Source organism: Pongo pygmaeus, chromosome 16 (genome assembly GCF_028885625.2).
Source record: "Pongo pygmaeus isolate AG05252 chromosome 16, NHGRI_mPonPyg2-v2.0_pri, whole genome shotgun sequence".
In the NCBI taxonomy this organism is placed as follows: domain Eukaryota; kingdom Metazoa; phylum Chordata; class Mammalia; order Primates; family Hominidae; genus Pongo; species Pongo pygmaeus.
Genome location: NC_072389.2, coordinates 107,413,700 through 107,439,646, shown reverse-complemented (window position 1 = coordinate 107,439,646; position 25,947 = coordinate 107,413,700). Strand labels below are relative to the sequence as shown.

The 25,947-nt window shown below is 40.5% G+C and overlaps 2 protein-coding genes and 1 pseudogene across 6 annotated transcripts in view; all 3 read left to right on the top strand.

Moving 5' to 3' along the window:
• The window catches only part of TARS3 (threonyl-tRNA synthetase 3), a 70,462-nt gene extending 67,993 nt beyond the window's left edge, over window positions 1-2,469 (top strand). For both annotated transcript variants that reach the window (XM_063653081.1, XM_054450444.1), the window contains 2 exons: window positions 225-339; window positions 1,673-2,469. In XM_063653081.1, coding sequence (XP_063509151.1) covers window positions 225-339; window positions 1,673-1,821 — 264 coding nt within the window. In that variant the 3' untranslated portion in view covers window positions 1,822-2,469. The remainder of the gene's footprint in view (window positions 1-224; window positions 340-1,672) is intronic.
• Window positions 2,470-2,584: 115 nt separating this feature from the next.
• On the top strand, window positions 2,585-23,142 carry TM2D3 (TM2 domain containing 3). 4 transcript variants are annotated; one of them, XM_054450448.2, is made up of 6 exons: window positions 4,022-4,155; window positions 4,597-4,674; window positions 6,253-6,410; window positions 9,519-9,693; window positions 11,274-11,349; window positions 22,391-23,142. In XM_054450448.2, exons 1-6 carry the CDS (start codon window positions 4,065-4,067, stop codon window positions 22,440-22,442), a joined length of 630 nt encoding a protein of 209 aa, XP_054306423.1. In that variant the 5' UTR covers window positions 4,022-4,064; the 3' UTR covers window positions 22,443-23,142. The 4 variants fall into 4 exon arrangements, with proteins under 4 accessions (XP_054306422.2, XP_054306423.1, XP_054306421.1 ...); XM_054450446.2 differs by lacking the exon at window positions 22,391-23,142 and adding an exon at window positions 13,791-14,539; XM_054450447.2 differs by lacking the exons at window positions 4,597-4,674; window positions 22,391-23,142 and adding an exon at window positions 13,791-14,539 and having other exon boundaries at window positions 2,585-4,155.
• LOC129014763 (U6 spliceosomal RNA) lies at window positions 8,110-8,210 on the top strand (annotated as a pseudogene).
• Window positions 23,143-25,947: the final 2,805 nt, after the last annotated feature.

The window sequence follows — 25,947 nt, the reverse complement described above, 5'->3', positions numbered from 1 at the left end:
AGAGCGAGTGATCTGAGAGAGGTGGGAGCTGCAGGCTTTTATAAACTAGTCTCAGAAATGATGCGCCGACACTTCCGCACTTCTTTATGGTCACGAAGACCCGCTCCGGTATAGTGAGCAGGGAGCTATACAAGGGTGTGAATACCAAGAGTGGGGAACAGCGGGGGTCTTCTTGGAGGCTAGGTACCATAATGTAACAGTAAAGGTGTTTCCCTTTCTTCTAGGTATCCAGTGAATTTTTTGAAGAAGGATTTATGGCTGACGTTGACTTAGATCACAGTTGTACACTAAATAAGAAAATACGAAATGCACAGCTGGCTCAGTATAATTTTATTTTGGGTAATTTAAGTTTGTATATATTTTTCCAAATGCTTTTTTTTCACTTCAGTTCCAAAAGACCAAATAAGAAATATGGTTCAACTACTTGATTATCATGATTTGTCTATTTAATACTTATACAAAAAGAAGAGTCCATAGCATTCCTCGCTTAGCTGTTCCTAGGTCCTCTTTGTTGTTTGCTGGGAGAAGAGTTGTAAAGTTTCACCTAAATCCCCTGGGATAGTTTTACAGCAATAGTTAATATTGCAAGCCAACAATGAAAACAACTGTGAAAATGATCCCATCAGTAGAATTACATACTTTATATTTCAGCCTCACAGGCCTGTAATATTTTCCCTCACTTTTCTGGCTTATTAGGAAACTTTGGGAATAAACTAACAGAAAGAAAAGATCCCAAATTTAAAATGATCCAAAGGAAAAGATTTAGATGAAAAGTAAAATGTCCTTTTAGCACATGACTAATTAGATGCAGAATCTAAAATTTAGGCTTTAAAAATGATTCCAAAATTAAGAGAAACTAACACTGATATAACTGCAGGCATAGTATTGCTCTTTCCTTTAAGTTGAGAGTCTGTAGAAGGCAAAATAAATATGCATAGCATTGTTCTATTGACAGTGTTTCATTGATAATGTTTGACATCATAGTAGGCATTGTGGTGTTTCAATCAGGCTTCTTATGGTGGCAGAAATCTCAACTTGGTTTAGACAAAGACAGCATTTGTTTGGTCTTGGAGTTCCGATGACATGAAAGGTAGAATTAAATAGCCAAACCACTAGAAGAGCAATCAGGAGCTCAACCCTCACCAGGACTGTTTCTCCCCATTTCTGGTTCCTGTCTTGCTCTGGTTCTTTATGCTTCCCTTGAGTATCTACTTTATTCCACTTATCTGCAGACCGGTTTCTTCCTTCTGTGTGGCAAGAAGCATGGCTGTAGATGCCTGCATCATCTCACAATATGGGTCACTAGAGTGAACAGACTTTTTACCCACATTCCAGAAAGTTCTGGCTGGCTCGCTTGGGTCTGGTGTCCACCCCTTGGCTCATTAGGTATGCCAGGTGGAGTCAGTGTGAGTCTGTAAGAGCTCCCCGCTCTCATCTGCACCCTAGGACCACAAGAGCTGTTCTCTCAAGTGGACAATAGAGAAATAGAGAGATGGGATCAGAAGTCATTCCTTCCCTCAAGAAAATTAACTATGAGAGGATGAACATAATGCTCATTAGATGATATTTAATAGTAATGAAGAAAAACTTGATAAAAACATGTCATGGGACTGCTGACTTAATGTCTGGTAAATTGCCAATTTAAAATACATTTTTTTACCTTTTTCTGCAGTGGTTGGAGAAAAGGAAAAGATAGATAATGCTGTAAACGTGCGAACAAGAGACAACAAAATTCATGGAGAGATTTTAGTAACTTCTGCCATTGATAAACTGAAGAATCTCAAGAAGACACGGACACTCAATGCTGAGGAGGACTTTTGAAGTCCTTCCCTGGATATTTGCTTCTGTGTAACTTTGTTTTGACGCTTAAAAATGTATTTTTCTTAACATGTTAGTACTTCTGAGACTTTGGAGCCACTGATGGGGGTCCATTCACGGCCTCAGCTGAGAAAGGAGACAATGAATGTGTAGCTGACATGTACAAAGTTTAATTTATTAATGTCCACAGGGGACATTTAGAGGGCACCATGGGAAATTTTCCAGCAATCAGTGCCTTGAGAAACTTAAATGGGGAAATATTATTCATTGAAAAAGTGAAACCAAACACTAGGAAATGATTATGAAATGATAGTGATTTTCAAAAGATGGGCTTCAAATAAAAGTCTGCAGAGTGTTTTTTTTTTAAATATGAGGGAAAATCTTATTTTCTAATATGTCTCAGGTATTTTTATGACTTTTACTAAAATTCACACTGAAACTTTATCTTCAAAATTGGAATCATTACTTAATTTTAACTAACCAACAACCACAAAAGCAGCAGCTACTACTAAGTATTGGATTACTGACAAAGGAATTCAGTTTTGTGGAATCTGTTTGCACTATAGGTTAAGAGTTGCCATTTAAATGTTTCTTATTCATAATTAGGTTTTGTTCCGCTTTAGAAAAAAATAAATTCCCAAATGAATTGCATCAGTGTTTCCAGTGTTTCAGCTGTGGGCTTCTACCACAATTAAGCTGCTCACCTAGATTTAAGTTACTTTTTTGATGGGATGACATTCCATGGATTTATATACTGAAATGGGTTTCAGATTTTACAGAGAGGAATGCTCTACGTACTCAGAACTGAATTAAAATGGCATTATGTCAATAGAGAATTCAGCTACCAAACAAGAAGTATTATTTTGCGATATGCTGGGAAATTCAAAAGAAATGTAAGAAATAATCTCTTTTCAATATACTGATCATTTAGTTAACTTCCTGAGGGATGTGAACAGTGAAACAGTTGGCAAACAAAACAATATATACCAGACTTGTGTAGTAGTATAAAGTGCTGATTGTGTGATACGATTTTTATTTATTTTTTGAGACGAGTCTCGCTCTGTCGCCCAGGCTGGAGTGCAGTGGCGCGATCTGGGCTCACTGCAACCTCCGCTTCCCCGGTTTAGGCGATTCTCCTGCCTCAGCTTCTCGAGTAGCGCGCGCCCCCACGCCTGGCTAATTTTTTGTATTTTTAGTAGAGACGGGGTTTCACCGTGTTAGCCAGGATGGTTTCGATTTCCTAACCTCGTGATCCGCCCGCCTGGGCCTCCCGAAGTGCTGGGATTACAGGCGTAATTCACCGCGCCCGGCCGTGATACGATTTTTAAAGCTAACATTCAGGGCTTATGTGCAGGCACTTTTCCATGTATTTTTTAAAAATCATTCAGCAAACATGCACGTGACGAGGTGGTAGTCGGAAGACCCCGGAATGAATGATCCCGCAGCACGTGGGTGGGAGGAGAGCACATGTCACCAGCACGGTTTCTTCCAGGTGTGCTGTGACAGAAACTGGCAAGGGTCTCCGCAAGCTGGGGCCTGAGCGCGGCTCCTCAGACGGCCGCGACCTTCCCAGGCAGGGCTGGGCTCTGGCCCCTCCCCTCACTTCCCAGCGCCTCGGGCCATCCCGCTTCTCCAGGTCTGAGAGGAACTTTCTGGAAGTGCTGCGTATCTTCAAGAGGCTGGCCAGAAGTGAAAGCCGCCGCAGGCCTGAGCGCCCGCCCCAGGGGAGGGGTCCCTCGGGCCCTCGTCGTCCCGGGGCCGCTTCCCCGACTGTAAATAAGTGTCTTTAGGATGAAACGCCACGCGATACTGTCCTCAGAACCTTCGCACAAGATCCAGCACACAACATCCGACCACACACTGGGGCGGCCAGCCTCCCCCATTTGCCCGCCTCTGCTCTTGGTTGCTTCCGGCGTGCATTTCGGTCCACGGATGACCTTTAATCGGTCTCCTGCAGTGGAAGGAGGGGTGAGGGCCTCGTCCAAGGGCGTGAGCGGCGCGTGGAAATGGAACAACCTCCCAGGCTCGCATCCTCCTTGGGTACCTCCCAAAGGGCTCATCCCGAAGAAAACCCGCGACCCGTGCGGGAACAGCGAGAGCGGAAACGCCGGCCGCCCGGAGCCGCAGCGCGCCTGCGTCCGGTTCACGCTCCAGCTCCCAGGCGCGCCCGGCCCGGCCCGCGCCGCCCGCTTCCCGCGCGAGCCCGCGCCCCGCCCCCGGCCCGGAAGTGCGCAGGCGCCGGCAAGATGGCGGGAGGGGTGCGCCCGCTGCGAGGCCTCCGCGCCTTGTGTCGCGTGCTGCTCTTCCTCTCGCAGTTCTGCATTCTGTCGGGCGGTGGTGAGTCAAAGGCTGGGTTCAGCGCCGGGTGGGGCTGAGTGGCGGCCGGGCCCACGGGCAGAGGCTGACGCGGGGAGGAGGCCGAGTGCCGGGCGGCATGTCGCTGCATCTGGAGTCTGGCGCCCTGGACGCCGGGCCCGAGGCCGCCCCTCCGCTCCGGCGACACCGGGCCGCCCATCGCGGCTGCGGAGCCCTGGAACGGAGATGCAGCGCTTGGGGGCTGGGCCGGGGAGGCGGAACTGGAGCGCGATGTCATCCTTCGGTCCCTCGTTGCCGGCTGACCTGAACTGGTGTCTACTCTGTTGACGTTTCGTCCCTAAGCTTTGTGTTTTCATGAGCAGCTTGTTGGCCTGGTGTAGACCCGCCGTGTTAACCACACAAAACAAGGTTTTCTTGACCCGGGATAACATGTTTCTCTAATTGTACGATCCTTAAATTTAGAGCAATCGCAGGCGCTGGCTCAGTCAATAAAGGATCCGGGCCCAACACGCACATTCACAGTAGTTCCCAGGGCAGCAGGTACTAGACATTTTCTATTCTGGTAAATATATGTATTTATATCTAGTAGTTTCTCTTTGTTTTTATAAAAATTCCCTTTAGTATACGAAGTCACTTTCCATTTTTGAATATTTTATTGTATTTTAGATTATGTGAATTAAGGGCAGATACACAGCCGTATTTTAGATTATGTGAATTAAGGGCAGATACACAGCCATTTTCAGTAGATAGTCTTGGTATTTGGATACCTTTTGACGTTTCTGCCTCATCTCTTTTTCCAATCCCACGCTCATTTGTCTCCTTATTTCTATTATTTTTCCACTTCATCCATCAAAGTAACCTTCAGTCAGTGCTGCTTTCCCTTCAGCAAATTTCCTCTACTTCTAAAACCCTGTTCCTGATGTTGGATATTAAAGGCTCCCTCAGGACTGTGGAAATGGAAGGATTACAGCGGGACTGATAGAGACTTGAAATCTAGATCTGGTTTTGCTACTGGGATCTTGAACAAATTATTTATCCCCTTTGGACCTTGGTCCTCATCTTTAAAGCGGTGGGGTTGGTCTGACGGCCTAAAGTCATTTCTGCTTTGTGATTTTAAGTGTCCACCTTCCAGCCACATAGTCACGGGATCAAAAAAAGAGTATTTTGTAGAATTGTTCACTTAATACCGTGAGTAAAGTAGGACCAGTTTTAAACAAGCATTAGTGTGTTTTGCTAGATGGAGGCTTTGGCTCTAATTTCATCACTAAAGTGACATTACTTCAGTGAATTGAAACTGGCAGAGTTTCAATTCTCATTTGGATGTAAAAAACAGCAGTGCACTTGAATTTTAAACTCAGATTACTTTTTAGAGAAAGCACAATAGTTCTTAACTCTTGCAGGCTTTTGAAAGCCCTTCTTTTCAGGAATACTTGCAATTTTGATCCTTTCAGTCGGTAAAAATATATTGCACGCTGATTAGGTTGGTTGGAAAAAAGTTGCAGCTTACTGAAGATGTTATTAAAATAGAGAACTATTTTGAACTTTGGTAGCATAAAACTGTAAATATTATATTAGCAAATGTGGCTTATCGAAGTACCAGTGTGAAATAATGACATTTTCAAGTTGATGCCCTGAGGATGTCAGTGGCTTCATTTCTGAATTAGTGAATTCAGATAAAAAAGAACACTGGATTGGAAATGGAGAGATTTGGGTTCTAGTTCCAGTTTTGCCACAGACTTCCTCTGTGATTTTGCAAAACCCTACTGTAAGTTTTAGTTTTTCAGCTTACAAAATGATAGTCTTTTTTTTTTTTAAGCCCTTAATGTATACCCAGAATTTTCTATACATTATTTGTATATGAGCACCTTTAGTTTTCACGGCCACTCGGGAGGCAGGAATGAACTAATGTTTTACAAGTGTGGTGCTCACCAGGTCACACAGCTGGCCGTGGGCAGAATTCTGCTTTAATTGCAGGTGTCTCTGACTCCAGTCCCATGCTTCTTCCCTTCCAGCGCAGTGTCTACTTGCTAATGATCATGTGTCTTAACCTTAGAAGATTGTTCTCTGTTATTCGAATCAGTATTATAGGAGAATAAGCTTCTCTCTTGCCTCTCACAGAAAGTACTGAAATCCCACCTTATGTGATGAAGTGTCCAAGCAATGGTTTGTGTAGCAGACTTCCTGCAGACTGTATAGACTGCACAACAAATTTCTCCTGTATCTATGGGAAGCCTGTCACTTTTGACTGTGCAGTGAAACCATCTGTTACCTGTGTTGTAAGTACTGCAGCTTACTTATTCTAAATAAATACATTGTAAACTTTAAGTTAGAAGAACAATTCAGATTTGACTATTGGGAAGAAATTCTGAATAATTTTAATATTCTTTTATGATTGCCCTTTTGAGTATGTAAGTAGAAATAAATTTAAAAACCCAATAGACCTTTCCATATCAGCTCACTACTGTTTTAGTTATAATGGTAACTGTCAAGCCAGTTGATGTCTGCTGGAAATGCGCTTGACAGAAATGTTGCTTTGTAGGACTGGAGAAGATCTCAGTCTACTAGCATATCTGAAGCAAGTCTCATTCATTCAGATGGATCCTGTGTTCTCAATAGTGACAGCTAGTGTACAGAGGAGGTGGCAATGTCTTTCTGCCATAGATGAGCTTTTGAAGGGCCAGTGCTCATCTGTGGTGAGAAGATGGATTCAGTAAATGCTGGAATGCCTGGTAGCTCTCTAGAACAAAATTAATTGGAACGCCTGTCTTATCCAGAATAAATTGCAGATAGTCCAAAGATGTAACGTGAAAAATGAAATCCTGAAGTACCACAGAAAACACGAGATAGTTGCTGTTATAATCCCAAAATGGAGGATATTTTTCTAAGTATGAAATAAAGTTTAGAAGCCATAAAATAAAGAATTGATACATTTGACTACTAAAAATTGGAGATTTCTGCATGACCTAAAAAAAAAAAAAGCATAAAGGCAAAAGACATGGCAAACTAGGAAAAAGTGTTCCTAGCATATGTGACAAATAATACACTAATATCAATAATATATAAACACTTCCTAAAACCCACACAGAAAAGATGACAGTCTTGTAGAAAAACAGTGTTAGGACATGAGCAGATGGTTCATAGGAAAGGAAATACAAATAGATTTATAACGTGAAAAACGTATAAGTTTTCTCATAATTAAATACAAACATACATTTTTAACCCTTAGATTGGCAATTTTTTTAAATTTGATTAACTCTGAGTTTGTGAGAGTATAAGGGTCAGATACTCATCTTATTAATAGGTAATCAAATTGATCAACCTCTTGTACGTGATTTGCCATATCTGTTAAACTTATACATGCACACAATCATTGACCTCACAGTTCTACATCTAGGAATTTATGTTATAGATATCATTATATATGGATGCAAATAAGTATGCTTATTTTTTAGCTGCATTGCTCATTAAAGCAAAAGATTCAAAAGAAGTGAAATGTCTATGAACTGCTTAATTTATGGTACACATGTAATAGAATAAACACATTGTAGCCATTAAAAAGAACTAGGCAGCTCTAGAGATAATATACTGATATATGTACAAAATTAAGTGAAAGTATTGGGGAACATTAAATGTAGATGACATAAATGTGCCTGTGTGTAGAATAAGCTCTCTCTGGAAGTACAGAGGGTACTTGACCTAGGGAGGGCAGTGGCTCCCGGAAGCCGGGCCAGACGAGGCCGGCTCACTTCTCACTCTCCTGTTGTGTCTTGAAATGTGTACCATGTACATGTGTCACCTACTTTTTAAAAAACCATTAAAAAAAGTGTGTTTTAAGCACATCACTGAAAATAGGCAGATGTAAACGTATTTTTTTGCAGATCCAACTGTTTGCCTAAATCAAGTGATGTCTTACGCATATTTGAATGTTTTCCATAAAAAGTGGTTTTTGCATTGATAAGAAAATTAATAGTAGTAGCTTCATCAGCGCATATGCCAAAGTTGGAACCATACAGAGAAAATTAGGATGGCTCTTGTGCAAAAATGACATGCAAATTTGTGAAATGTTAAAAAAAATAACAAATATGGGCCGGACATGGTGGCCTACACCTGTAATCCCAGCACTTTGGCAGGCCGAGGCAGGTGAATCACCTGAGGTCAGGAGGTTGAGACCAGCCTGGCCAACATGGTGAAACCCCATCTCTACTAAAAATACAAAAATTAGCTGGGCATGGTGGTGTGCGTCTCTAATCCCAGCTACTCAGGAGGCTGAGGCAGGAGAACCTCTTGAACCTGGGAGGCGGAGGTTGAAGTGAGCCGAGACTGCACCACTGCACTCCAGCCTGGGTGAATCTCAAAAAAAGAAAAAAAAATAATGTATGTATGTGTATGTATACATATATATATATATGTATACATATATATATATGATGCTTACAGAGATGATTGTGTGACCACATAAAAATGATTTTGAAAAATATGCACTGCAATGTAATGTCAGGTAGAGTAAAAAGACTACAAAGTGCTTTCAGTATAATTCCATTTTAGTAAATTTATAAGTACCCATGTAGAAGAAATGGAAAGAAGATTAAAAGTGGTTAGCTCTGAACACCTATAGTTTTTTGTCTATAATCTTCATATATGTAACATACAAAGAACATTGTACTTTTGTAAGCAGAATACAAAATAATGGCTTTTGAAATTGAAATGAAAAAAATCTCTGGCCACCAATGAACACTCACCGAGCCCACACATCTTGTGGTGCTTCTGAGCTGGGCTGCCTCTGGGTTAAACGTGCCACACGCCCTGGTGGTAGGAGCAGCTGTAACAACCCCGAGTTGCCAGGCTGTGCAAGGCAGGAGATGTTAGGGAAGGTTGGCAACTCGGAAGCACGGCGGTGTGTTAACCATTACAGAAGCATCAGGCTGGAGTTCAGGGACCTGGATTGCACTCCTCACTTGAAGCTCAGTGACCTTCAGCAAATGCATTCATCAGTTCCTTCCAGCCATCCGTGATTGTGACTTTCTAAAATAAATTTTCCTCTTTTCTGCATTATAAAAGTATACGTTTACTATGAAAAATTTAGCTAAGCAAAAGTTATGAAATAATTATATCACCCTGAAATAACCTTTGCTATTTTGATGTGAATTTATCTAGTTTTTTTCCCTTAAGTACATATATTTGGGTGTGTAGTTTTATGATTATGGGGTCACATATACATTTGTTTTACATACATATTGTTTTGGTAACTGTTTTTCTGACACTTACTCCTAGGTCCTAAATACAAGCGTTTATGGAATTTTGTGCCAGGTGACTGTGTCGTCTTACTGACATCTTAACAGACTACACCATTGTGATTGATGAGTTTTGTGTCATTTGCTACATAGGATCAAGACTTCAAATCCCAAAAGAACTTCATCATTAACATGACTTGCAGATTTTGCTGGCAGCTTCCTGAAACAGATTACGAGTGTACCAACTCCACCAGCTGCATGACGGTGTCCTGTCCTCGGCAGCGCTACCCTGCCAACTGCACGGCGCGGGATCACGTCCACTGCTTGGGTAGGTCAGAGTTCAAGGACATTTGTCAACAAAATGTTTTTCTCTAAGTTTATTGAAGGGACTTTAACCAGAAATTTGAGAGTCAAATTACTTAATTAGAAACATTTATGGGCAGCTCTTTAGATGTGCCAAGCATCATCAGTAAACTCAACATACTAAAGTAAAGCATCCAGAAAATTTCAATTCTCTTTTTAAATGTAATATTTGATAAAATAAGAAAAATATGTGAAGTATAAAGCGTAATATACAGTAATTGACTTTTACCCAAAATAACAATGAAAGCAGCACCAATACCATTGCGGCCGCCTGACTGCCTGACTGCTTGCCCTCACCTGGTTGCTCTTCCTCCTCTTCCAAGGTAACCACCCTTTTGAATTTTTTATTTCACTTCCTTTTAAGTTTTTTTTATAGTTTTATTGCATATATGTAATAAAATAATAGTACCATATAATATTGAATAATTCATGTTTTAGAACCGTATAAAATGATTCCAGGCTATGTGCTCTTCTGAAACTTGCTTATTTCCTCAACATTATGGTTCTACGATTCGTCCATCATCCGTGTGACTTCTCTTCTTTTTTTTACTTCTGTGTAATAATCTATTGTAAGATTGTATCACAGTTTATTCTCCAGTATATTTGTTATGTGCTGTTTTCTGCTGTTGTGACTGTTAAAGTTTCTTTGCCTGTCTCCTGGTGGCACCGGTTCAAGAGCTTCTTTAGTATGTACTTTCCAGCATGTGTCATTCTCTAAATGGCTGTATTGACTGACATTCCCACCCGCGCCATATAACTGTTCCTGATGAGCCATATTCTCTCCAAGAGTTGTAATTCTTAACTTTGGTCTTAAAGTTGTCTAGATTTTCTTTTATATTCTGGATATTACCTGTGCTGTCCCTGAAACCCTCTCCCAGATTTTGATTTTTTTTTTTTTGCATGATTGTATATTTTCATGAACAGAACTTTAAAAATATAATAACTGTAAGTTATTAGAGTTAGTCCTTTTTTGTTGTGGGTTTAAGAAATCTTTTTCTACCCTAGGTTAATAAAGACAATTTGCTACATTTTCTTTTGAAAGTTGTAAGTTTAACATCTCACATTTAGGTTTAGAATCCACCTGGAATTGGTCCTGGTAGATGGTGTGAGGTAGATTCAGCTTTAATTGTCCCCCCACATGGATGGCCACTTGTCTCAACTCTTCCCTGTTGATCCGTGTGTGACCTCTGTCATACATGAAGTATTTGTATATTTCTGGTTCTAGACTTTCTCTTCTTTTCCTATTGGGTGATTTTTATGCCTCAGGACCACACTGTCTTATATACTCGTAACTTCCCCGTAAGTTTTGATATGTGGGTGAGCATTTTATGTTCTTCACATTGTAATCCTAACTTAGCTGATTTAAATATTACATCTATACAGATAGATGGTAAGCGCTTTGTACTCTTCACTTCAACATGTACTACCGTAAAGAGAGTTGACTTTTCACATTTTAAATTTTGAGCCCATTTGTTACAATTAAGTCTTTCTGAGAGTATTTTTATACCCTGTATTTTTCTTTCTTTCTTTTTTTTTTTTTTTAAGGTAACCGTACTTTTCCCAAAATGCTATATTGCAATTGGACTGGAGGCTATAAGTGGTCTACTGCTCTGGCTCTAAGGTAAGCTTTGTTACTAGTAAGTTTAGAAGTCCGTTTGGATTTCTTTGGGATTGGTGGAATCTTCCAGACATTGAGCTCAGTCCACTTCATTCTTCACTCAGATCCTACCACATGTGTTAGACTCTAGGAAACAGCTGGAAGAGTTGAGATGATCAGACCAGTACCTCTGTAGAATTGAGTGGCAGGCATGTTAGCTTTTCTCCCAGGCTGCCTGCACATTACGTTTCCCATTCTGCATGTACCACGAATCAGTAAAATGCAGTGGACTATCTGCAATCGGCGGTTTTATGATGTATATCTTTAATTTTAAGTAACTATTATAAAAAGTAATACATGCTGAACACTGAAAACTGGAAAAATGAAAATGACAAAAACATTAAAGATTACCTATAATTTCAGCATCTGCAGATAATTATAGGCTTATATTTCTTACATAGAAATGTGCTGTTTGTTAAACTTCTCAACAGTACTTTAAGAAATTATAGCAATTCTTCCCACCAAAGGGCAGGGCAGGTAAGACCCGGGTTAACTGATTAGTGAAAAGGTTATGCTGCCTACAGTTGAAGTTTTGAGTTCGTGCCTGAGACCCTGAGGCCTGCAGCATTGCAGCCATAGGGCAGGATTTCTCAGCCTCATCACTGCTGACATTTTGGGCTGAATGAGTTTTTGTCTTGGGGCTGTCCTGTGCATAGCAGGATGTTTAGCAGCATCACTGGCCTCTACCTACTACTTGTCAGTAGCAAACCCCCTATCCCTTGCAGTTGTGACAGTGTGTCTCCAGATGTTGCCAGGTGTCCTCTAGGGGACAAAATTGCCCCTTGCTGAGAACCACTGCATTAGAACTTGAGCTGAGGAAAAAAGGATCTTGCCTGGCAGGAAAAGTGTAACTGAAAAGTAAAACAGGATGCCAGGATAGAAAATGAGATTAACAAAAATAAGATAGGCCAGGTGCAATGGCTCACACCTGTAATCCCAGCACTTTGGGAGGCCGAGGCTGGCAGATTGCTTGAGGTCAGGAGTTCAAGACCAGCCTGGCCAACATGGTGAAACCCCATCTCTACCAAAAATACAAAAGCCTGCCATCGTGGTGCATGTCTGTGCTTCCAGCTGCGTGGTAGAGGCTGAAATGGGAAGATCACTTGAGCCCAGGAGGAGGAGGCTGCAGTGAGCTGGCATTGCACCACTGCACTCCAGCCTCAGTGACAGAGCAAGACTCTGTCTCAAAAAAAAAGATTAGTAACCATTGCTGACAGTGGTTCAAATTAACAACTGGCTTTTTAAATAAATAAATAAATGTTTGAAACTTGGAATAATTTTAATTTACAGAAAAGTTGCAAAGGTAGTAGAGTTCTTATATACCCCTAACCTGGTTTCCCTACATTGTTAACCTCTTACAGTACTATACTATAACATACTTTCAACAATTAAAACTTCTCAGCACTCTACATGGTTTTTTTTGTTTTTTTTGCTTTTTTTTTTTTTTTTTTTGAGATGGAGTCTGTCTCTGTCGCCCAGGGTGGAGTGCAGTGGCTCGGTCTCGGCTCACTGCAAGCTCCACTTCCCGGGTTCATGCCATTCTCCTGCCTCAGCCTCCCAAGCAGCTGGGACTACAGGCGCCTGCCACCACGCCTGGCTAATTTTTTGTACTTTTAATGGAGACAGGGTTTCACCGTGTTAGCCGGGATGGTCTCGATCTCCTGACCTCGTGATCTGCCTGCCTCGGCCTCCCAGAGTGCTGGGATTACAGGCGTGAGCCACCGCGCCCGGCAACATGGTTTCTTTTAAAATCTTCACTGTAATGAGATGATGCCCAAGGTTTGCTTCAGGGTACTCTGGAGGGGAAAGAGGAGGGTTTTGCTGAAACACGGCTGGCCAAGTGTTGATTATTGGAGCTGAGTCATGGGTACTGTTCTCTTTACTTTTTATTGTTATGTGTTTAGAAATTTTCCATAATATTGTTTCAGTATTATTAGATCTTAGAATTTAAAAGATCCTTAAAAGTCACTTATTCCTAACATTAAGATTTTAGAGATGAATGAAAAAATAGACTGAAAACATGGACGACTTGATCCAGGTCATCCAGGTGGTGGTGGGCTCCTCCCGACCCCAGCCCTGACCCCGTGTTAGTGCACTTCCTGTTAGACTGTGTCTTTGCTTTGTTTTGACTAAAAAGCAATGAGATTGATCACTTTAAAAAAAAAAAAAAGAAAACATTAGTTTTTAGTACAGCTAAAAATTGTATGTTTACTTTTGACATGTAAACAGTCTCCCTGCCCATAATCATTTGGTGGTGTCAATTTGTGAAATAGTCACTTGTGTTCCAGTTAAGGGCTGTGATCAGTGGAAGCCCTTTCTCAAATCTGACATAACGCAGTGATTAAACCCTAACTGGCCACAGGGTGGAGGTGGTCTCATGGAATCCTGTCTGTTTGCCATCGCAGCATCACCCTCGGTGGGTTTGGAGCAGACCGTTTCTACCTGGGCCAGTGGCGAGAAGGCCTCGGCAAGCTCTTCAGCTTCGGTGGCCTGGGAATATGGACGCTGATAGACGTCCTGCTCATTGGAGTTGGCTACGTTGGACCAGCAGATGGCTCTTTGTACATTTAGCTGTGGTGTGTGCTTCAGAAAGGAGCAGGGCTTAGAAAAAGCCCTTTTGTCCATAGGAATTGATGTGGTGTGAGTGATACATTTCTGTTTTTAATGTACAGCATCTGTACTTTGTTTGCCTTGATAAAGGTAAAATAAATGAAACACTGAACTGTGCTAATCTGGAATTTGTTTTTATTTGCCTGAAATATATTTTTTTCTGTGAAAAAATTAAAACGTACTTAAGCCAGGAGAATGAATTACACAGTGATTGAAAATCCATTTAATTCCTGTGACTTTTGTTTTGTATTGCCCAAGTCAAACTACATCACTTGTATCTCCAGTCCATGTAGTCTGCCTTGAAGAGCCTTTCAGCTGTGACCGCAGGCAGTGGGAGTGCTTTTATTGTTAGCTAATTGAAGTTATTAAGCTCAGCTTCAGTCATGTGTAAGTTTTGCAGTGTAATATGTATGTAGTCTGGTCTGTATATATGAAAATTTGAATTAAACTGCAGAATGTTTATGTCTAATTATGGTTTACATTTTCTTAGTAGTATATAAAAGGTAAGAGTGCTGAAAAATTAATAAAATTGCAAGTTAAGAAATACTGTGGGCCTGTTTTCTATATTAAATATAATCTTGAATAATCATTACAACTTACCTTTATTGTTAAGAATAACATTTTTATTTTTCAGGGCATTACTCCATTCTAACAGTCATAATTGGCTGGTTTATTGACACTGGAAATATATAAATGTTTTTGAGTATAGATCTGTTATAGACCCTTTATTGGGGAAAAAAACTCAGTTATTAATTCAAAAAGATTTTTACTCAAGGTTGCTTTTGAAACATTTAAAAACTTACAGCATTTTTTCTTTCAAATGTGGGTATCTGAGTTACTGCTTTTTAAACACTTGTGTGTATTATCCAGAAGACTGTTAACCACCGTATCATATCTAGAAGCTATAAAATATCTGCATATTTCATTCACCAGATGATTTGTTGATTTCAGTTTACCTGAAAGTTTAATTAAATCACTTCAGTGATCACTTGCTGTTCTTTTGAAGCACAGCCGTTTTCTGAGTTGAGTGACAGTTCCATCTCTCGTCACTAGGTGGCGCATCCCCATTACATTTGCTCCCCCATTCTATTTCCAGAAACAGCCGCTCTGGAAATAGGTAACAGCATCCTTGATTAACCGTTTTTGTGGCTCTGGGGCCTGAGTTAGATAATGAAGCTGCAGTGTCTGAGAGAGGAAAGCTCAAAGATTCAGAATCCATGAAAGGAGGCATGAATGAACTTGTTCCCAAATCCTAAAAAGTTTGCACAAGGGTATAGCCCTTGGAACCTAAAGGATGTAAGCCAGTCAGGAATGCTTCAGATCAAGGACTTGATAGAGCCGATGGCCTGAGACAGAACTAGCAGGAAATATGAAGAGATTTTCAAATAGTACAAACAAATTTATGAACGATGAACTCATACACAGCCCCGAAAAGAAACGGCAGAACAAAACTATACTTTCAAAGGGCACCTGTGGGTGCAATCTCTTGTAGCAAATCCCATGGGCCTCTGCTGGCAGCAAAATGCCATGTTGGAGTCTGACCTTCAGGTTCTATTCCTCTGCTGTCTTAGATTTTCAGGATTGCTATAACAACACCATAAACGGGGTGGCTTAACAACAGAAATTTATTTCTTAGAGTTCTGGAGGCTAGAAAGTCCAAGATGAAGGTGCTGGTAAATTTGGTATCTGGTGAGGGCCTTCTTCCTCATAACATCTCACATCCTCACATGGTGGAGGCAGGGAAGAGCTCTCTGGGGCCTCTTCTATAAGGGCACTAATCCCAATCCTGAGAGCTCCACCCTCATGACCTAATCACCTCCCAAAGGTCCCACCTCCTGATACCATTATTACGGTGGTGAGGATTTCCACATGTGAATTTGGGGTGGAAAGGACACAAATAGTCTATCATGTGTGAGCTATGGCCTCCGACCCAGGGATATGATTAGATAGCCATCCTGTTCACACAGGTTGGGAACCGTATCAGTCAACCATCCTCTATTGATGGTTCTCTAGATACTCAGAATTTATCACTGCACAGGCTATCTGTCATGATTTCTCCTCAAGAATCTCTACCTTGCTTTGTCAGCTCTCTTCTGTTTACCCCAGTAATGCCGCATGGGAAGGTGCTGGGTTATTTATTTCTACCACCTCCGTTGTCCCTAGAACAATGCCGTGCACACAGAGGCACTCATTTATTTGCTGAGTTAATGCCACGGGTGTCCTCAAGGTTTTGAAGGGACTGTGTACAATTCCAGGGATTGGCAGGTGAGGTGGCTGCAAGGAGATAATATATAGAAATTGGCTTCAAGTAAATATTTGTAACACCATGTTGATCTGATTTCTGCAAATTGCTGAGGGAACAACTCTGGTTTATGGTGCTTATAAAAAGATTTTTTCAAAGATCTTATGCTTCAAGATTTTAAAATGTAAAAATATCTTCTCTATGCCACACAACTTCATTTCTCTGTACTTTTTTTTTAATACCTTATGCCAGACTTGCATTTATTTTGGGCATATCATCAGCTACGGAATATGCAAATGATTTTAATTCATCCTGTAAGCAATGAGTGGAAAATGAGCTGTACCTGAGGCAGCTTCTCAAATACAACATTGAAAAAGCCTGAAAATGAAGGCACTACATAAGCAGAATATGCATAAAAAGGAAAAAAAAAAAACACCCAGGAAAAATGAAGGCAGATTCCTCCGCTCCTGCTCTAAAGCATCCCCTCTATTCTGCACTTTTGGTAGAGTATGAAGTGTCACATGAATGTTAGGGGGTAGAGACATTTTTTTAACTTTTATTGTATATACATCATATGCGTTTCTTTCATGGTAAGAGCACTTAAAATCTACTCTTAGCAAATTTATAATATGATAACTGTAGTCCTCATGCTACGCGCTAGACCTATTGGTTAATTTTGTAACCTAGGCAAATTTGATTTAAATTCTTTTAAATGTAAAGTATTGAAATTGTCTTCCATAAACACAACATTTTTATGCAAAATAAGCTTTGATGGAGACGTGGACATAATTTACTAAGGCTCCACGAAGACAGGGCTCTGGTTCTCTGCTGTAGTTCAGCTCTGAGAGCCCTGCCGGCCATACAGCAGGTGCACAGTGACTAGGAGTTTGATGAATGAGTAAGGAGGAATTGCTGGGAGTAAGCTAAACACCTAAAAGTATTGCTGAGAATTTTTAAAGTGGTGGAGTGCAGCTGGATTACAGCATCTCCTTTCTCAAATACTTAAATGATGAACACTATAGTAAAAGCCAGCACCTCCTTCCTGCCCAAAACCAGCAAACAAATGAAAACTCCACAGCAAACAAGCAAAAGGATACAGCCAAATGCCAAAAATGTCAAAAAATTGTGAATACAGGGAAAAAAAATTATTGCTCAGGTGTGTAAGTTTACTCCCGCAAATGGCCCTGGTGGCACAACAAAACTCAGAAAGTCTCACTGGAGGCCAGGTGTGGTGGCTCATGCCTGCAATCCCAGCACTTTGAGAGTCCGAGGCGGGCAGATCACCTGAGGCTAGGAGTTCGAGACCAGCCTGGCCAACATGGCGAAACCCCCGTCTCTACTAAAAATACAAAACAATTAGCTGGGCGTGGTGGCAGGTGCCTGTAATCCCAGTTACTCGGGAGGCTGAGGCAGGAGAATTGCTTGAACCTGGGAGGCAGAGGCTGCTGTGAGCCGAGGTCATACCATTGCACTCCAGCCTGGGCAACAAGAGCGAAACTCTGTCTCCAAAAAAAAAAAAAGGGGGTCTCACTGGTGAGGAAAAACAGGTTAATTGGGAGAACAGAGAGGTATCTATATCTTTCTCCTGTTACTGCTGGGGGAAGTGAAAAGGGCTGCTGGGAAGAGACCAGTGAGAGAGGGCTCGTGAATAAACAGGAGGGACTCTGATGGGTTCAGGTGTTCCCTGCTGAACCAGATAAAGGATCCAAAGCCTGGGGTGACCTCCAGGGGTCATTGCATCACTCCCGGGGGAGGAAACTTTCGTTCACGACATTTAGAAAATCCTAGTCAAGAAACCAGAGACCAGATATTCTAGCAAAGATATAGTCTCAGCTGAGCTTTTCCCTGCCTCACTCCTAGCTATCAGGGCACGGAATGTAGAATAGAACACAAAATACAACTTGCAAAATGCTCAAAGAGAAAACCAAGGGAATTTGTTCACGTATTATGAAGTTGTCCTTTTACACAAGAACAAAATGAAATGACTCGCCACCCACTAGAATGACTATAATGAAAGGCATTCTTAACCAGCCTGCCAGCCTGCACAACATAGTGACACCTGTCTCTAAAAAAAATAAATAAAAATAAGCAGGTGTGCGCCTGTAGTCTGAGCTACTTGGGAAGCTGAGGTGGGAACGATCTTTGAGCCCAGGAGGTGGAGTTACAGTTAGCTACTGAGGACTAAACTCTGACCTTTTTTCCCTCTTGCCCAAGTTCCTATCTAAGGGGCTGGGGAGTTGCACCCTATAAATCATAAAATCTCAAAGCAGTTTTATTTAACCCTATATGATGTGGCTTACTTTCCAACCTGACTCTGGCATAACATCACATGACAGATAAAGAAAGAAATCAAAATATTTTAACCCCAAATATGTTTCTTTGCCATATCTTGAAATGGCCCTGCATAGCTGTGTCTTGGAAAAATCTACATTCTGCAAAGAATCTCCTTCCCTTTCAGGTCTTTTCCCTGACACACCAGAGAATCAGTCACAAATCTGGCACCTTTTTCAGTCTAAGAAACATTTCCAATCTATTCTCTCTCAAGCTCGCAATCTGGAGGCTTCATCCGCATGATAAGAGCCTTGGTCTCCACAATCCCTTATCATAACCCAGACACTCCCTTCTGTTGATTAGAGGTCTTTAAACAATAACGCTTTCAACCAATTGCCAATTAGAAAATCCTTGAATCTACCCATGATCTGGAAGCCCCTGCTTCGAGCTGTCCTGCCTTTCCAGATGGAACCAGTCTACATCTTACACGTATTGATTGGTGTCTTATGTCTCCCTAAAATGTATAAATTCAAGCTGTAGCCGGACCACCCTGGGCACATGTTCTTAGGACCTCTTGATACTGTGCCTCACTCATATTTGGTTCGGAATAAATCTCTTCAAATGTTTTACAGAGTTGGACTCTTCATCGATACTGTGACCACACCACTGCACTCCAGCCTGAGCCACAGAGCGAGACACTCTCTCTAAAAAATAAAAGAAAAAGAAAACACAATAACAAGTATTGATGAGAATGTGGAGAAATTGGAACCTTCAGATGTTGCTGGTGGTGACGTAAAGTGATGTAGCTGCCCAGGAAAACAGTCTGGCAATTTGTGAAAACGTTAAACGTAGAGTTACCATGTGACTTGGCAAATCTTCTAGGTATACACCCAAGAGAAGTGGAGATATGTTGTGAAAGTTGTCAGCACCAGAATGGGGTCACTTAGGTCAAACCCTAGCAAAATGAATCCAGGAGGCCCTGAGGAGGAGTACTCACACACGTGCCTATGATAAGAACTATTACAGGGACTCTCTGGAAACCATAAAAACCCCATGTTAAGCTGCTTCTGTGACGACATCTCCCCAGCAACAGCCAGTGTGACTGATGAGGAGCTATGAGCTTCAACAGTCAATAGTTTTTGTTTCAAACCAGCTTACATAACTTTCTCCTTTTTGTCTTTATAAAAGTTTGCCTTGACCCCAGCGTCTTCGGGTGTTTCTTGGTTCATTGTGGCCTGGGTATCTTGGATTGCAATCCCCCACTAATCCCAGATAAACTCCTTTGGAGAGCCTATCTGTCTATTGTTATTTTAGGTTTTAGAACATACACTAAAAAACTTGTTTACAGCACCATTATTCATAGTAAAAAAGTGGAAACAACCCAAATGTCCCACTGATGAATAATGCATAAACAAAATATAGTTCATTCATATAATGGAATACTATTTCATCACATAAAGGAATGAAGTGCTGATACACACCATAACGTGAATAAACCTCAAAAACACGGTGCTAAGGGAAGAAAGTCAGTTACGCTTTAAGCTGGTAACCTTTACAGCATATAAATTACTTCTTAATAAAGCGGTCTTTAAAAAAAAGAAACAGCTCAGCAACCACACATACATATGATAGAAGGGGAATGAGAGAACCCAGATGAAAAGGAAAGACAGGAAGAAACACAGTCTGCAAAAGAAAGATGAAGAGTTCATCTTAAGGAAAATATAATCCAAGAAACAGAAGAAAAGCCCCTGCGAAAACTTTGTGCTATAGAACACTTAAGTGTATTTCTTCATTCAGCGAAAGTACTGAGCCCCTATGTGGCATGCACCCTCCTGAGCCCGGGGATTTAGCAGTAAGCTAAGTTCTTCCTTTCATGAAGCATGTCATATTCTTGTGCACAAAAATATAAGCACAAGGAGATGATTCCACTGAACCCCTCCCATCAAGCAGGGGACGTTGATTTGTCCACAGTGGAATAGACGCTTACTTTGAACATGGATTTGCCTTCTCTAGCTTTATTCACTGTTTCACACAAGATTGCTTCTGATCAAAGAATTTATTTCACAGTAAAAGAAATGTGGCACCAAAAGTGAGTTCATGCTGAGAAAGTGGAAAATGGCCCTGATAGTAGCCAGGCTGTGATTTTAATCACTAAATATAAAAAATGCTCACAGATTGCAAACAGTATTCCTTTTTTCTCCCTAGTTTCTTAAGGTAGATGCTTGGGTCACTAATTTGAGACATTTCTCCTTTTCTAATTTAAGTATTATAAGTAATGCTATAAATTTCCCTCTGAACTTTGAGTACATTTCACAAATTCTATTGTGTATAATTTAAAATATTTTATAATTTCACTTTTGAATTCCTTTTGGTCAAAAGATTTGTATTATTATTATTATTATTATTATTATTATTATTATTATTATTATTGAGACAGGGTCTTGCTCTGTCACCCAAGCTGGAGTGCAGAGGTACGATCTCAGTTCACTGCAATCTCCACCTCCCAAGCTCAAGAGATTCTCCCACCTCAGCCTCCCGAGTAGCTGTGACCACAGGTGTGCACCACCATGGTGGGCTAATGTTTAAATTTTTTCTAGAGGTAGGGTCCCACTATGTTGCCCAGGCTGGTGTTGAACCCTTGGGCTCAAGTGATCCTCTTGCCTTGGCCTCCCAAAGCCTGGGATTACAGGCATAAGCCACTGCACCTGGCCCAAAAGATAATTTTTAAATAAATCATTTAAAGATAATTGTTTAAATGAGTTATTGGTCTTAAAAATGTCCTCAAATACATTTTCAAGATATATTTTTGCGCTTAGTTTGTACTTGGTTTTCACTGTAGTAAGAGAATAAAATTTGTATTATTTTAGTTATTTTAAATTTGTTGATTTGCTTTATGGCTCAAATACGGTCTATCGTGCTGAATGTTACATGTGCACTTGAAAATAATGTGTATTCCACTGGTCCAGCTCATGTGTTTTATAAGTGATGATTAAGTCAATTTGCTTGATAGTATTTTTCAGGATTTTTATATCTTTGCCAATATTCCGTGTTCTTATTCTGTCAATTACTGACAGAGAAATGTTGCAGTCTCCAACTCTAATGGTGGCTTTCTGTATTTCTCTTTTCAGTTTTTTGTTTGTTTGTTTGTTTGTTTGTTTGAGATGGAGTCTTGCTCTGTCACCCAGGCTGGAGTGCAGTGCTGCGATCTCGGCTTACTGCAATCTCCACCTCCCAGGATCAAGCAATTCTCCTGCCTCAGCCTCCCGAGTAGCTGGGATTACAGGCATGCACCACCACACCTGGCTAATTTTTGTATTTTTAGTAGAGACGGGGTTTTGCCATGTTAGCCAGGCTGGTCTTGAACTCCTGGCCTCAAGTAATCCACCTGCTTCGGCCTCCCAAACTGCTGGGATTACAGGCATGAGCCCCCATGCCTGGCCCAGACCAGACATTTCTATTGATAGGTTTTTGAGTTCATCGATTTTTCGTTCCTCTATCATCTCTTGTCCACTACTGAGGCAGCCCAGTGAGTTTTTAATTTCAATTATTATATTTTTGTTACATAATTTCCCTTGGTACCTTTTTATATCTTCTATTTATTTTCTACTTTCTATTTGTATTAAGAGTGTTAGTAATTGCTCGATGAAGCATTTTCATGATAGTTGCTTTAAAATTCTTGTCAGATAATCCCAATGCCTGAGTCATCTCAACGCTGGCACCTGTTGATCATCTCAATCAACATCTCTTCTCAATGTTGATCATCTCTTCTCAATGTACTGGTTCTTCGTATATGGATTTTTTATTGTATCCTGGACATTTTGGATATTATGTTGTAAGAACAAATTGTTTTTTCTTTTAAATTCTTCTTCTTTTTGGGTATAGTCTGCAGGCCCAGGTGGGGCTTCATGTTCAGCTCACTGTTGGACTTCATTGACATCACCCTGAAAAAAAGTGGATTTTTGAGGAGCTTGAGAAGAAGAGCATGAGAAGTGCTGAATTACACCGTGTTGTTGCAGATGAGCGTCACCTAACCACAGCAGTCCTTGAAGAAGAAAGATGGTCTGATCGAACTGCTTATTTAGGAACACATTGCAAAATCTGTGGGTGTCCTTTGGGATCTGAGGACCTCACTCCTACAACTGCAAGGAATTGAATTCTTCTAACACTGAGATGAGGTTGGAAGAAGACTCCAAGATCCAGAAAGGAACACAGTCCCACCAACACCTGTGTTGTAACCTGGTGAGACCCTGAAACAGAGAATCCAGCTAAGCCATGCCCAAAATATTCATCCACAATGTGTTGTTTTAAGCTTCCAAGTTTCTAGTAATTTGTTATAAAGCAATAGAAAAGTAATATATCCTTTCTGAGGCTCATCTTCATTCCAAACGTTCCACATTTCCTTCTGTTATCATTTATTTTCTGTCTGAATTACTTCCTTTAGCAAAAAAATTTTTAAGGCAGTTCTGCTGGTAACAAATTTTCTTAGATTTTCTTCATCCGAGAATATCTTTATTTCACCCTCATACTTGAAAGTTAGTTTTGCCGAACATAGAATTCTGGGTGACAGTTTTTCTTTTTCTTTCAGCACTTGAAAACTCTTATGACACGTCCTTCTGGCCTTCATGATTTCTGCTAAAAATATGCTGTCATTTGAATAGTTTTAATGCTGTAGGTAATAATCATTGTTTTCTGGCTGTTTCTAAAAGTTTTAAATTTGTCTTTAGTTTTCAGATATTTGATTATTATGTATTTGGGCATGGATTTATTTGGATTTATCCTGCTTGGAGTTCGCTCAATCTCTTAAATTTGTCAACTTACGTCTTTTGCCCAATTTGGGAAATTTTCAATCATTTTATCTTCAAATATTTTTGGGCACCACACTCTATTTTCCCGTTGAGTCTCTGATCACATTAATTTTAGATTTTTTTTGTTATTGTCCCACGTGTTTCTGAGATTCTATTCATTTTAAAGTCTTATTTTCTCCTCATTTAGACTGGATAATTTGTATTGATCTAGCTTCAGATTCACTGTTTCTAATGTCATCTCCATCTGCCATTCAACCCATTCAGTGACAGTTTCTTTTTATTCACATACTTTATTTTTCAGTTCTAAATTTTGTGGTAAGTTTTCTTTTCCTTTGTTTAGAGTTTCTATTTTTTCTCTTTTTTTTTCTCCCACAGTGTTACTATTTACTTTTTGGAGCATTTTTATGCTGGTTCCTTAAAACCCTTGTCAGACCATTATAGTATCTGTATTATCTTGGTGTTGCTGTCGGTTGGTTGCCTTTTTGCATTCTAATTGAGATGTCCTTGGTCATAGTATGATAAGTAATTGTGGATTGTAATTAGGACATTCTGAGTGTTGTGTGATGAAGTTCTGGTTTCTATTTAAATCTTCTTTCAGCAGGCGGTCAACCTGTTTAGGTCAGGATGCATGTTCTGGTACACTTTTGTAGGCTGAGATTCAAATGCCAATTTAGTTTGCCACCCTGGTCTTCCCAGCTTATGTGCTGCCCAGAGGCCAATGTGAAATGATAGCAGTATTTGACACCATAGCTCAGTTCTCCAATCTTCTAATGTGTTGATTCTTATTAGGCATGCATAGGCTGCTTGGGCGTCTGCCCAGGAATTAATACACAGGTTCTCTCCTCCGTAATCCTACCCGCCCTTGCTCTAATTGGGAGGGGAGGAGGTGCTGCCTCTTTGCTGCTGTTTGCTTCATGCATGGTGGGGATGGTCACAGTCTATGCACCAGTAGAGTGGGAGAGGAGCATCACCTCTTTGCTGACATTTGCTTAGTGCAGCAGAGGGATGGTAGAAAGGATTCACTCTACAGTCTCCACAGTGATAGGTATTGGGGGAGGGTGCCACTTCTACCCGTGAGTTCCTCATGTCTCAAAATCCCAATTCACCTTCTTTTCTCTGCCTCTCAGTCTGCTGATCATTGCTTTACAGATTTCATCCAGAGTTTGGTTGTAAATAGTGGGAAATATAAGATGGAATGTGGTTACTCCAATAAAAATGAGAGGAATCTTTTATACTTACTTCTATTTTCTACCATTTCTGATGCTCTTCATTTCTTTGTGTAAACCAAGCTTGTCCAACCATGGCCCATGGGCCACATGAGGGCCAGGATGGCTTTGAATGTGGCCCAACACAAATTCATCAACTTTCCTAAAACATTATGAGATTTTTTGCGATTTTTTGAAGCTCATTAGCTATCCTTAGGGTTAGCGTATTTTATGTGTGGCCCAAGACAATCCTGGTGTAGACCCGAATTTCTGTCTGCTCTCATATTCCATGTAATAAAGAGTAAGATTCCATTTTTTATGTTTGACCTTTGATAGCTTTCAAACCTCATTCCTTCTCCAATTACAGGGACCTGCATATTTCTTCCCTTGGCGTCAGCAGGAAGTTCGAACCACACAAGCCCCACCCTTTGTGCTTGAACCTTTTCCTCAGTCCCACCACCTACTCACAATACAAGCCAAATCCATGAACTCTGCCTCACTCCCACCATTTATAGTGACTTGCACCTGACCCTTCTCTTCAGAAAGTCCCATGGCCTGAGCAAGAAACATCTCCATATCTTCTTCGTGCATATGGCCTTATCATTCTTGACATTTAAACCATTCCAGTGAGAGGGGGCCCATCCCATCCTCCCCAAGGTGATTATAAAAACTCCTTCTATCTGAAGAAATTTCTTTAAATGACTCGAGAATGAATTGTCTCAGCCTTTGTTTGTTTGGGAATGTTTTTATTTTACCTTAATTTTTAAAAATATTTTTACTTAATATAGAATTCTGGGTTGACAGATTTTTTTTCCATTTCTTTCAGCTTTTAGAAATGTCATTCCATTGTCTTTTGGCTTGTGTAGTTTCTGATCAGAAGTGTCCTGTAATTCTTATCTTTACTGTTCTGCATGTAATGTTCCCTTTTTTCTCTGCTATTTTCAAGCTTTTCTCTTCATCTTCCGCTTTCGACAGTTTCACTATGATGTGTATAGTTAAGTGGGATTTTTTGCTGGCGGTGGTGTTGGTGTTTTCTTTTTCCTTTCTTTTATTTTTGGTATTAATTCTTCATAGGGTTCTCTGAGAGTCTTGGGTCTGTGGTTTAATGTCTGTTATTACTTTTGGAAAATCCTTGACTATTTTCTCTTCTAATATTTCTTCTTCTTCGTTCCCTCCTCTCCTGTGACTCTGATAACATATACGTTAGCCCATCTGATGATGTCCTACAGCTCTTCTCCTGTGACTCTAATAACATATACGTTAGCCCGTCTGATGATGTCCTACAGTTCTTGAATACTCCGCTTTGCTTTTGCCATTATTTTTTCTTTGTGTTTCTCTTTGGATAATTTTTTTGACCTATTTTCAAATTTGTTGATTTTTTCAAAGCTGTATTCATTCTATTCATGTGCCTGTCAAAAGAATTCTTTAT